Raw genomic sequence first — 13,072 nt, 5'->3', positions numbered from 1 at the left:
CCTAACTGTGTGCTCTCTACCTCTGTGTGTCGTAGTGAAGGTACCCACTGGTATGGACTGCTCTTTAGGGTCCTAACTGTGTGTTCTCTACATCTGTGTGTTGTAGTGAGTGTACCCACTGGTATGGACTGCTCTTTAGGGTCCTAACTGTGTGTTCTCTACCTCTGTGTATTGTAGTGAAGGTACCCACTGGTATGGACTGCTCTTTAGGGTCCTAACTGTGTGTTCTCTACCTCTGTGTGTCATAGTGAATGTACTCACTGGTATGGACTGCTCTTTAGGGTCCTAACTGTGTGCTCTCTACCTCTGTGTGTCATAGTGAGTGTACCCACTGGTATGGACTGCTCTTTAGGATCCTAACTGTGTGTTCTATACATCTGTGTGTCATAGTGAAGGTACCCACTGGCTTTGCGGTGGCTGCTGGATCCGTGACATCCTGACTTCTTCAGTGAAACCCCTGCTGGTGGGTGTAATCTGGCTGTTGGGGTATATTACAGGTACCCATGGGTGACACGTCCTTACAGAGGTGATAAATAACTCTCTAGGGAAGACTTTTTTAAAGACAGAATATTACTGTCCAGGCTGGCTTGAAACTCACTATGTAATCTAATCTGGCCAGGAACGCTGAGACTACAGTCGTGTGTCGCCAACCTGGCTTACACTGACTTCTGAAGTTGAGATGTGAGCTTTACATGGCCTTATACAATTCTACTGAGCTGAATTGCCCCGGAAGATTGCTCCGATTTGTCCCTCCATCCTGAGAAGATGATGCACCAGTGGCTGCCACCCCCGTCTACTGAGTTCTGCGTCCTAGGCAGCCAGGGCTATATAGTGAGACCTTTTCTCAATAAAAAAAATTAAAATAAATTGTGCATGTGTGCATATGTAAATATGTGTAATTTTTTTTAAAAATCAGGACCGTACATATGGTAGGCAAGAGCTCTACCACTGAGCTGCACACCCAGAAAATTGCTATGAATCAGAACACCCTACTTTCTGGCTATTTTACCTACTTTGCCATCATCTGCAGACCAATGGGTCTCATCCTCCGTAATGCTGACCCTTTACTTCGGTCCCCCATGTTGTGGGGACCCGCAGCCACAAAGTCATTGCTACTTCGTAGCTGTAACTTTACTACTGTTACAAATCATAATGTAAATATCTGATACACAGGATATCTGAGACCCCTATGAAAGGGTCTTATGACACACACACACACCCCCGATGGGTGTGAGAGCTACAGGTTGGGAACCGCTGCTTCATACCCTTGAGGGTGTCTGTGCCTCGGGTCTGTAGGGGAGAGGCCATTGCTGGGGTGACAAATGAGAACTGAGGGTTAGTGGATTGAAATGAGCCCCAAGAGAATGAATAGTCACGCCAGTGCCATCAGCCTACCTAAAATCTGAAAAGTTATCTAGACTCTGACACCCCACCATCCGTGCTACAAGTCAGACCCTAAAGGTTGTGCATGTGTCCCCAAGCCCAGAAGAAGAGGCCTGGAGTCCTGTCCCAGCATAGTAGGTGGACTTGGAGGGTCAGAGCCTCCAGTTTCTCTCCTGGGAAACGGGGTGATTGTGGCAGCCATCTTGCAGGGTCACATGGTCAGAGCAAAGGGTTCTGGGGACCACAGGCCTGGAGTCAAATCCCTGCTAAGTCACTCAGAGCCTCTAAGACTCAATTTCCGGTTGACCAACGAGGTGGTGGCAAGAGATTTACCATCAATTACAGACTTTAAGATGCGGGGGTAGCCCCACATCCTCCCCACACTGCTGCCTCCTGGAAGTCCATCCCAACCCTTGAACAAGCCCCTGAATCTTCAGGTGGGTGGGTAGCCGTCCGCAGGTAGGGGTGACGGAGAAGCAGGCCCCACTGAGACCGACCTTGAGTAAGACTGTGGTCTAGGGTCCCCACCATCCCTCCTGAGGTCACTTTTAATCGTCAGTCTGGTTGAGAAGACCCACAGAACCCCTAAATGACCCTGTGCCCTTCTTGAGAAGAGGAACAGAGGCATGGCAGAGCACATGGCCTTTGTGGGTTCAGTGGGGTTCCGGGAGTGGGCAGAGCCCAGGAAAAGTAGGAGGACTTCAAACTGGTAACTCTTTGACAAATGATGTCACCACAACCCTTTACCTCAGCCCCTCCCGACTCAGAGGCCTCAAGACATCTTCTAAGATCACATAAGGAAACACGGAGGTCATAACTTTCTCCTGTGCCTCCTTCTGAACCTCCTCAAATGGGCGCTCAAGTCTCAGAGACCTCAGAGACAGGAGGGTGTACTCCCAGATGGCCAGCCTCTGGCTCCTGGCCTTGATAGTTGAACACTGCAGGTCCCGGAGCTAAAGTAAACAGCTTATCCCTCTTCGACCCAGACTCTTAATGCTTAAGTCTGTCATCCTGTGTAATCTTCTAGTCCCACTAAGCTGAAATAGCTGGTGATCCCGTTCTTGCCTCCTACCACCAGCTATGAGCTCAGGACACAGGATTTAGACCTGAAACACCCAGGGCCTGGTCTTGGCTGTGTCCCCAGCCATGGCGCTGGACACTTACTTGTGGGAACGAAGCTGTAGATGACCAGCAGCAGGGCAATGGCCAGAGGGAGCATCCCACGGTCCATGCTGTCCACCTGGGAGTCTGTACGCTGGGCCTTATCCGGTATCCAGAGGCAGGGCTGCGGGTGGGCGCCGGGGCCGGCGTGAGTTCGCACGGGGACCCGAAGGGAGCAGGCGGCCGGAGCGACCACGTCCCTGCTCCAGCCTTCTGAGGTGGCGGCTGAGAAGTCAGGAGAAGTGAGCTCGAGACTCACAGCAGGGCAGGAGTCTGAGTCTCTAGCTGACTGGATGGTGGGAAAGAGACACTGGGCTCTTTTGGACAGCAGCCGGCAGCGGTCCTGGCCTGGGGACGGGACACAGATGGATGCTGGGGTCTGACCGTCCTCGGCAGGGAGCTCAGCTCATCCAGTCCAACCCAGAGAGGCAGGAAATGCGCTTCCTTAGAGAAGGGGCCGGGTCAGGCTGCCTGCCAGGCGGGTAGAGGAAGTGCCACAGGCTTTGTCGCTGGGTGGGGGGCCCTGGGATGGGGGAAGCAGGGTGATGGGAGGACCCAGTCGGCAGACCTCCCCGCCATACACACCACCCTCCATCTACCCTTGCCAAGACTTGTTGTTGGGGGCACATCTGGGAACCAGACTGGGGTCAAGCTCTGGATGAAACCCCAATAACTCAGGCTCCTCCTACAGATGAGGAAACTAGTGATGGATCAAGATAGCCTCCTGGAAGGATGGTGCCTGGGACTCTAGCTGGTCCCTGCCAGCAGCAATGCAGATTTCCAGAAGCATTGCTCTTGTCTGTGCACCTTGTGTTACAGACAGGGAAACTGAGGTCCAACAGGAGGAAGAAACATTCCCAGGTTAGCATAGAGCAGCTGAGGCTGTACTCACTGGGCCCACACAGTCCCAAAGGCACAAAACACGCACTTGACTCTGGGGGCACATGCCTCTAATCCCTGCCCCGTGGAGGCCAGGGCAGCAGGGCTGTGAGTTGGGGGCAAGCCTTGGCTATATAGACATAGTGAGACCTGTCTCAAAGCAGGAACAGGTATAGCCTTTCAGGGCATCTCTGAAGTCAGATGGCCCTGGGTTTGCCTGGAGCTGAGTCCTTAATTCCAGTTACCTGTTTGTAAGGCAGGGCACAGCTCTGTCCTTTTCTCCAGATTCCTGGGACACTTCGAGGACCAGATGCTACAGCACTTAGCCCTGGGCCAGGTCCTGCAGGAGCTGCTTGCCAACCCCCGCTAACTCAGCTAAGGCGACAATCCTAGAAAGGCCCATGCTCATTTCGCAAATAGCAAACACAAAATGTGTGCCCATCATGTTACTAGGTGGCATTTAGGGTCAAGAACACTCCGAGAAGAAAGCCTGAACTATCTGGGGAAGGATCAGCTCCCGGGGGAGTCCAGACACAACAAGTGAAGACAGCCAAAAAAGGACCAAGCTTCAGCTAAGGCACCAAAGCAGGAAGAACTTGGATGATCCTGGGGCAATAGCAAGGATGCAGAGAGGCCAAGAAGTACCTTCTGGAGGCCTGTACACACGGACTTTATCCATGGGGCCAGTGGAGTACCTGTCTTAGGGAGGAAGAAGGCTGCAAGTGCAGCCTCTGAAGGAGATTTTGGCCTGGGGTTTCAGGTCTGCCTCTTAGGTGCCCTCTGGTGTCTCCTGCCTCGGTGACCAGGCCTGCAGTTTTCTCTGCAGGGGTTGATGTGAGGCAGGGTGTGACCCCTGAAGGCAGGCTGGGAGAAAGGTCAGCTTGCTCCCACCCAGGCAAGCATGGGAGACCTACCTCACCAGGCCTTTTGGGGATGGCAGGACAAAGACACCAGGACCCAGAAGGCAGAACAGGGGTAGTAGCAGGGTGACGTGAGCTTCTCTCTACGTGTCCTAACAGAATCTGTTTTGGGGACAGTCAGCCCAGCTCCAGGGCTAAACTCCACACCAGGACCCACCCTGGGCATTCACCTTATCAGTACCAAATTGTCACCATTAACAGGAGGTCTACTCCTTTAGGCTTTGTTTCACATAGGTGGAAGCCGGCTTGCCAAGGAGCACAGAAAGCGGACACCTCATGGCTGCTGCCCTCAACCCAGGCTCCACGCCTGCCGCCATCCGAGCCAAGCAGACTGGGATGGCCAGGATGAGGTGATATAGCCAGGGGATACTCTGGACCCCCCAGGATCAAGGCTTTGTGTCTCTGGCCCTTCAGAGATGGGCTGGCCTGCCACTCCAGGGTTCTTAACCTGTCTCCACAGACACTGCTATCCCAGGGTGATCCAATCACCTTAGCCCAGGCTTGCTCCCTTAGCCTTGTTTTGTTTTTTAGTCTTTTGAAACAGGGTCTCACTATGTCGCCTGGCTGTCCTGGAACTAGCTACAGAGACCAGGCTGGCCTCAAACTCATAAAGATCCACCTGCCTCTGCCTCCAGAGTGCCGGGATTAGAGATGTGGCCACCATGCCTGGCTCTCATTTTAAAGACCCTTCCCAAGCCATCTCCATTCAGATCATAAGACCCAGTGCATTCTCCAGAAAAGAGGGGAAGCTCCGGGTTGGTACAAGGGGGGAATCTGTGGAGCGGCAGTTCATGGGGCTCACCAATAATCCCAGTTCTTCACAGGCGGAAGCAAGAAGATGACCACAAATTTGGGAACAGCCCTATTTACACAACACAGTAAGGCATCTCAGGACTCCATAGCAAGACCCTCTCTCCAAATACCGGAAAGGAAAGAAAAAAAGGAAGAAGGGCCTACAAGATGGCTCAGAGGATAGAAGTGCTCGCCACTAAGGCTGGCAACCTGAGTTTGATTCCTGGGGTCTACATGAAGAAAGCAAGGAACTGATTCCCCAAAACTGTCCTCTGACCTTACATGTGTGCCATATGTTTGTCTACATACGCACACACATAAAAACACAGTAAGTAAAAAAATAAAATGTAATTTAAAAATTTAAAAAGATAAGAACCAGAGAAAGAAAGTCCAACCAGTGGACTGTAAGGGACCTTGAGGGAGTGAAGGGTGTGGAGACACTAGACCTGGAAGCTTTAATCCCAGGCACTCGAAGTCTGGATGGCGCCCCACACCCAGTGCATGTCACTACAAGTCCCAGGAGGGCAGAGACTTTGATGACTTCTGCTGCTTTGTTCCTTCACCGAGTCAAAGGACTTTCTTTATTCTCTCTCTCTCTCTCTCTCTCTCTCTCTCTCTCTCTCTTTCTTTCTTTCTTTCTTTCTTTCTTTTTCCGAGACAGGGTTTTTCTGTGTAGCCCTGGCTGTCCTGGAACTCACTCTGTAGACCAGGCTGGCTTCAAACTTAGAGATCCACCGGCCTCTGCCTCCTCAGTGCTGGGATTAAAGGCATGAGCCACCACTGCCCAGTGGGACTTTGATTCTTATGATACTTTCCTTTTTCTAGAAGGATTGAGAAGGCAATCCCCCTGCCTCAGACTCCTAAGTGCTGGGATTCCAAATGTGTATCACTGTGCCCAGCAAGATATATTTATTGAAATCCTGAGGTGTCCTGGAAGTCAAGGTGGGACAGAGGATTGTGGGAATGGGGAAACTGAGGCACAGAGAAAAAAGTCTTGTTTCTGATCCCTAGCACATAAGGCCAGTCCTGGGCTGATTCTTCTGTCCCCAGCAGCGCAGTGATCATAGCACAGCGCAACCAGGCACCGATCTGAGTAAGCTGTGGTTTGCTCCCAGCGTGCTCTCTCCCTCTGGGGACACATCCACTTTCCTGCTCCCCTGCTCCCGAAGGACAGACAAGGGCAAAGAAGAAGGGCACAGTCTTCGGCTTTGTTCCCAAAAGGCTGACCCCACACCAGCCGTTTCTCTCCCCTGAGGATCATAGCCCAGCCAGAGTGATGCTACATTGCCCAGGTACTGGGTCCCCCTCCTCACCCAACAGGCCGAGCAAACATTTGCACAGGGTGAGAGTTCCCTGTATGTCCTCATCTATGCTGATATACCCCCCACCACAGTCTCCCAAAGCTGTCCCTGGGGAGCCTGCCATCTGTTTCCTGCCTTAATTCCAAGGCAGATGTTCTCCGGTCCCCCTGTGCACACTCCAGGAGACACATGGCCCCTAGCCAGGACCTGTGCATGGCCTCCACACTGGTCTCCATCTTCCTCCTGACAGAGCCAAAAGGCCTGAGCAGCAGGAAGGGATGGAGCACGTCTACCTTGGCCCCTGGCCACCAGAGGAATGTCAGGCGGCCCCTAAGGACCCCAAGGCGGCTGTAAGTCTCCAGCCCCAGCCTGCAGCCAGGGGCTGTTGATCCCCAACAGCAGGGTCAGATCCGCTCAGGCATGGGGAAGGGGGGCTGGGTATCTGACTCTGCCCCATGCCAGTCAGGGAGCCTTGGGCAAGACATATCTATTTTGAGGAGCCCTGGTGTGCTCAGCTGCACAGAGGGAGGGCAGCCAGCCGCCCTGTAGGATTCAAAGTACAAGGTAAGAATGACAAGGCTCCCGACTCACGAGCTTACCAGGCCCAGCGCCAAAGGCCTCTTCACAGCCCATCCTCATTTTGCGGTGGAAGAAACAAAAAGGTCCAGATGCACAAGGACCCAGGGCTGGAGAGAGGCAGAGGGTGTGTAGGGCTGGGCCCTCCTAGAGAGGCAGAGCATATGCAAATTTCAGCCCGTTGGTGTTCTCTTGTTTCTAGAACCTTCAGTCTTAGTTTCCTTCCTACATTCCAGATCACCTTATCTGTCTCCTGCTGGTTCCTCTCCATCCCCCACCCCAGGCATGACCCTTGCACCCCTTCCCTTTCTGTTCACTTTTACTTCCAAATCAGGATTTCTCCGACCTCAGTGACCGATGATGTCACGTTCTAGCCCAGTGACAGGTCACCTGAGGGACTTGAACTCAGATGAGGGGACAGACCTCTGTGAACTTGCCTCTGCCCCTATGAGTACAAAGGCCTCAAACAGCACGTGTCCTGTGCCAGTCCCCTGCAGTCCTACACCACGAGCTGTTGAACTCCTGTGCCCATCGACACGTCCTGACCAGAATATGTGATGGGATCCTCCTAGTCTGAGGGGTGAGGTTGAAGTCCCTTCTAGGAGCTGCTTCTGACCAGAGACACTCAGCAGGGCATGGTGGCACAGGCCTGTAATCACAGCTAGTACTTCAGACACAGGGGATCCTGCATGAGTTCAAGTCTGCCTATTGTCCCCAAAGCCAAGCCAGAGTGGAAAGAGGACTCAGCAAGAGTAGCCGGGGACCCTGGTTTGGTTCCCAGTGGCACACACACACATAACTCCAAACCGAGGGTCTGACACCCTTTTCTGGCCTCCAGAAAAGGCGTACGCATGGCGTGCACACACATACACACACACAGGCAAAAACATCATATACATAAAGCAAAAACATTTTTTTAAAAAAGAAAGCCAAATTAGGAGGTGTAGGGGGCAGGTAAATCACTTGCCACCAAGCCTGATGGTGACTTGAGTTTGATTCTCAGAACCTACATGATGGAAGAAATAAATACTCCTTCCGATTGTCTCTGATCTTCATATGAATGACTAGGCATTCTCTCTCTCTCTCTCTCTCTCTCTCTCTCTCTCTCTCTCTCTCTCTCACACACACACACACACACACACACACACACACAACAAAGTTTTAAAAAGCTAAACTCGCCGGGCGATGGTGGCGCATGCCTTTAATCCCAGCACTCGGGAGGCAGAGGCAGGCGGATCTCTGTGAGTTCGAGACCAGCCTGGTCTACAAGAGCTAGTTCCAGGACAGGCTCCAAAGCCACCGAGAAACCCTGTCTCGAAAAACCAAAAAAAAAAAAAAAAAAAGCTAAACTCATCCAACTGAGCCAGGCAATGGTGACACCTGACTTTAATCCCAGCACTCAGGAGGCAGAGGCAGGAGGATCTTTGTGAGTTCAAGGCCCGCCTGGTCTATGAGCAAGTTGGTTCCAGGACAGATAGGCCTACACAGAGAAACCCTGTCTTGAAAAACAAAACACCAAACTGGATCTGAGGTGCATCTCAGTTGACAGAGTGCATGTTTGTCATCCCAGCACCCAGGCTGAAGCAGGAGAATAATTCAGAGTTATCCTCAGCTACACAGTGAGGCCCAGGGTAGCCTGCATTATATCAGGCTTGTTTTAAGTAAACAAACCCAAACCACCTTAATCTGACAGACCCACACTCTCTCAGCATCTCTGGGGACTGTTTCCACGCTTCCCCAGTTCGGAACTGGAAAATTCTGTTCCCTTTGATACTGCAGACAAAGAGCTTCCCATGCCTGGTAGACACCAGCACCCCTTCCCCTCCTCCCCACAGGCCTTTCCCCAGCTCTGGTTCCAGGATGCCTCTGACTCCCTAGCCCCAGGCAGGGTTCTGGTCAGCCTCACAAACTGCCTGCCTCTAGGTCTCTCTTGTCACTACAGCCTTTGGCTGTCACTCATGCAGGCCTCCCCCATGACCCCAGGGCTGGCAGAACCCAGGCCTCTGCAATCCCTCCCTCTGGGAACATCGAGGTCATCTCTTCACTGAGTTCTGCTTCCTTCTTCCTTTTCCACAGCCCTTTCTCTACTTCGCGCAGGCGGCCCTAGAGAACCGAGCCTGGCTCTACCCTTGCTCCGCTCGGGCAACATCGCACTCAGAATGTAAAAGCCAAGGTTCTCACGCGGCACCATGATCACCCCACCCTTCTTTCAGCTCCCCGCTTGACATCTCTAGGGACCACAGGGTTTTCTCCCCTCTTTTCAATCTCCTCTCAAAAGGCACACCATCAGCAAGGCTTCCTCTGACTAGCCCTTTTACTATTAATTTTGTGTGCGTGTGTGTGTGTGTGTGTGCGTGTACCTGGGCGTACATATGTGTATCACATGTGTGCAGTGCCTAAGGTGAAAAGAAGCAATGGATTCCCTGGAACTGGAGTTACAAATTGTTGTGAGCCGCCGTGTGGGTACTGAGGACCGAACCCAGGTCCTCTGCAAGAGCAGCCAGTGCTCTTAACAGCTGAGCCCTCTCTCCAGCCCCTGACCATCACTTTTAAGATGGCCTCTCCTGATGGCTCAGTCTTTGAGAACACTGGCTGCTTATCCAGGGCACCTATGTCAGCACTTCACGGCAGCTCACAACCAACTGTAACTTTAGCTCCGGGGATCCAGTGCCCTCCGTGGGCACCAGGCACGTTCACAGGTAAAACACCTGTACACACAAAATGAAATGTCTCTCTCCAGTGACCCACGGGCTTTCAGGCCACTGATACATTGTCCTTCTCCCATCGAGAGCAGAAGTTTCCTGATGTCAAGCACCAGGCTGCTGCTCTCTCCTTTTTTCCCCTTAAGGCCAATTCTGTTTTGTTTGTTTTTTGAGGCAGGGTTTCTCTGTGTATCTCTAGCTTTCCTGAAACTCACTCTGTAGACCAGGCTGGCCTCAAACTCAGAGATCCACCTGCCTCTGCCTCTTGAGAGCTGGGATTAAAGGCATGTGCCACCATGCCCAGCTCAATTTGTATTATTTTTATTTTTGTGTAGGTGTGTGTGTAACCGCATAGTGGGCATGTGCCCACGCGTGTAATACCCAAGGAAGCCAGGAGCAGCGGATCTCCTGGAGCTACGGCTAGCGATGGTTGTGAATCACACTGCCTGACTGTGGGCTCTGGGAACGGCGAGCATTCCAGACACCCAGAGGACAGACCTTGTCACCTGCTTGCCCAGTGCCCGGTCTCGTAAGTGACAAACTGAGACCCCAAGATGTGGATTGGAGGCATATGAGCCTGAAGACAGAGTCTCCCAGAGGGAGGACAACTTCCCCAGGTGCAGCTGGCCCCAGGGTCAGGGTCCCTGCATCAGAAGGGCAAAGTCCTTCAGAACCACTTTCTGTCCCCAACAGGAGTCACACAGACCTTCCTGTGGCAACCTGTGCCCCAAAATCTCAAGTATCCCCAGAACCCAAGAGAATGCTGAGTTCCAGACCAGCACGGATACATAGGGAGAACCTGTTTCAGAAAAAAAATAAATAAATAAATCAAGAGGATTCTTCCTGAATTGTTGTCTTGCTGGGCGGTGGTGGCGCACGCCTTTAATCCCAGCACTCGGGAGGCAGAGGCAGGCGGATCTCTGTGAGTTCGAGACCAGTCTGGTCTACAAGAGCTAGTTCCAGGACAGGCTCCAAAACCACAGAAAACCCTGTCTTGAAAAACAAAAAACAAAACAAAACAAAAAAAAACCCTGAATTGTTGTCTTAATTCTCCCGACAATTTAAGCAGTTTAAATATATTCTTATGAAGACATTTTTCATATACATATATGAAAAACTCACTAGAACCATTCAGGAGGCCGAGCTTCCCCCCCTCCCCCGAGCAGGGCTCCAGAACCTCTGGATTACGTGTTCTGAGTTTGTAGAGGGTAAACTGAAGCCAGTGAGAGGGCCTTGGCTGCAGGGGAGGGTAATAAATGCTGCTGTGTGGCCTGGGGGAAGCCCAACAACCTCTCTGAGTCTACTTGCCCAGTGGAACCCCGGTGTTCACAGGGCGCCTGGCCCCCAGCCCTCTGAGCACCCCCATCGTGGAGCCGCCAGGCCTTCCTGTTTACTCGAGGCCCCTCTCTGGGCTGGAAGGCGACAGGCTTGGCCTCCTCTGCTCCCTGCTTCCTTCCTCTCCCACTTCAGTGCCTCCGGCCAGGCGCTCAGGGGGCCCTGAGGCCAAGACACAGGGGTGCATTCCAGGGGAGGCATATGAGGCCACCACCCCACCAATGCCTTCCACGGAGTGTGCCCTGTCTGAGACTCTGTGAATATAGGGGTATTAATCCTACAAGCTTTGGAGAACAATCCTCCAGGTCACAATGAGCAGCTGCTTGGAACGTCTGTAGAGACCAGAAGACAATGACGGCACCGGTGACCTTCTGATGCCGACCACACCCACCATACTCTCGTTGTAACTCCAGAGAAGACCCTGGTCCCCACCCGCAGGGTACTGCCTATCTCTGACCTCGGTTTCTCCCACTGTAGAGCTGGTGCTTTTCCTGAGCTGTTTGCAGTGTGACTTGAGGACCAGCTGCGCGGAGGCGACCCCTGCATTAGACCTGCTTTGTTTTTATTTTATTTACTTATTTTAAGACAAGGTCTCATGAAATCCAGGCTGGCCTTGAACTTGCTAAGTAGCTGAGGATGACCTTAAATTTCTGATCCACATGCTAGAATAACAGGTGTGTGCCATGGTTAAAACCTGGAGTTTTTTCTGTGTGTTAGACAAATACTCTACCCACTGAGCTCCTGTCCAGCCGTAGACCTGATTTAAAAATAAGACATTTTTGTGTGTGTGCCTGTGTGCGCTTGTGTTCACACACTTGTGTGTGTGTGTACACGCACGCGCACATGAATATGTGCCCTTGGTATCCAGAAAGAGGGCTTAAGGTCCCTTGGAACTAGTTACAGGCAGCTGTGAGCCCTCATCCCCACTCCCACGTGAGTTCCTGGAACGGAACTCTGGACCTCTGGGAGAGCAGCAAGGCCTCTTAAATACTGAGCCATCTCTCCAGGCCCTAGTTTTGGTTTTTCCTTCAGACAGAGTGGTGCCATTGTAGCCCTGGCTGATATTGAGCTCATGACGATCCTCCTGCCTCAGTCTCACAAGGGCTGGGTTTACAGACATTCCTACCTGGCTATAAACCTTCCATAAGCCCCACCTACAAGGACCCCTTGTCCTTGAGGCTCAACTTGAACACTGACATCCTTTCCAGCATGCCACAGGTGTGCAGGACAGCGATGCAAAGGGGAGGACTGGCTCTAGGAGGAAGCCAGAGGGGGACCCCGAATTTCAGCAGGATAGTCATCCTATCACAGACCCAAGCAGGGGACAGAGCTGTCCTCTATGGAGAGAGGTCTGTCTCAGCTGGAGCTCCGTGGCAGAACCCCTGCCTCGTGTGATCATGAGGTCCTGCAGGGCCTCCATGGCTGGCAGCAGTTCTCAAAACCTGATAGCTAAATGCAATCAACGTGTGGTCCTACATCACACCCTGGCTTCAGCCAATCAGCTCCGAGGAAGATTAGGGAGACACGGGAAGCCACACAAGGACCCTGTATTGGCTGGGTGACAGTGGGGACCCTACTGCTGCCACACAGACTATGTTCAAGAAAGACTGGTTCCTCCAAGTCATATTTCAGGACTGGAGTTTCTCTTGGTGGCAGGGTGGCAGCTGCATTTGGTGACACCTGTCACCCACCTCAGAGCTTGGGAGATGGAGGAAGGAGGTCTGAGCCTGAGAGTTCACGATCAGCCTGGCAACCAAGCAAGCTTCGTCTTAAAGCGTGACTCTTGGGACGATGTGGTGGGGCAGACCTTCAGTATCATCATTCCAAAGGCAGAGGCAGGTGGATTTCTATGAGTTCGAGGCCAGCCTGTTCTACATAGTGAGTTCCAGGCCATCCAGGGCTATATAACCAGACTTTGTCTCAAAACAAGAAAGAAAGGAAAAAAAAAAAAAAGAAAGAAAGAAAGAATGGATCCCCACCCTGTATCTGTATGGAATCTGTATGGAAACGACTTTCGTGCCGT

General features: G+C 52.3%; 1 protein-coding gene across 1 annotated transcript in view; it reads right to left on the bottom strand.

The window, feature by feature from the left end:
• Positions 1 to 2,981, bottom strand: part of Eng (endoglin) — a 39,030-nt gene extending 36,049 nt beyond the window's left edge. The window contains exon 1 of the mRNA XM_057754779.1: positions 2,548 to 2,981. Coding sequence (XP_057610762.1) covers positions 2,548 to 2,614 — 67 coding nt within the window. The 5' untranslated portion in view covers positions 2,615 to 2,981. The remainder of the gene's footprint in view (positions 1 to 2,547) is intronic.
• Between the last annotated feature and the right edge of the window lie 10,091 nt (positions 2,982 to 13,072).

Source organism: Chionomys nivalis, chromosome 22 (assembly GCF_950005125.1).
Source record: "Chionomys nivalis chromosome 22, mChiNiv1.1, whole genome shotgun sequence".
Lineage (NCBI taxonomy): Eukaryota > Metazoa > Chordata > Mammalia > Rodentia > Cricetidae > Chionomys > Chionomys nivalis.
This window is presented reverse-complemented; position numbering and strand designations above follow the sequence as displayed.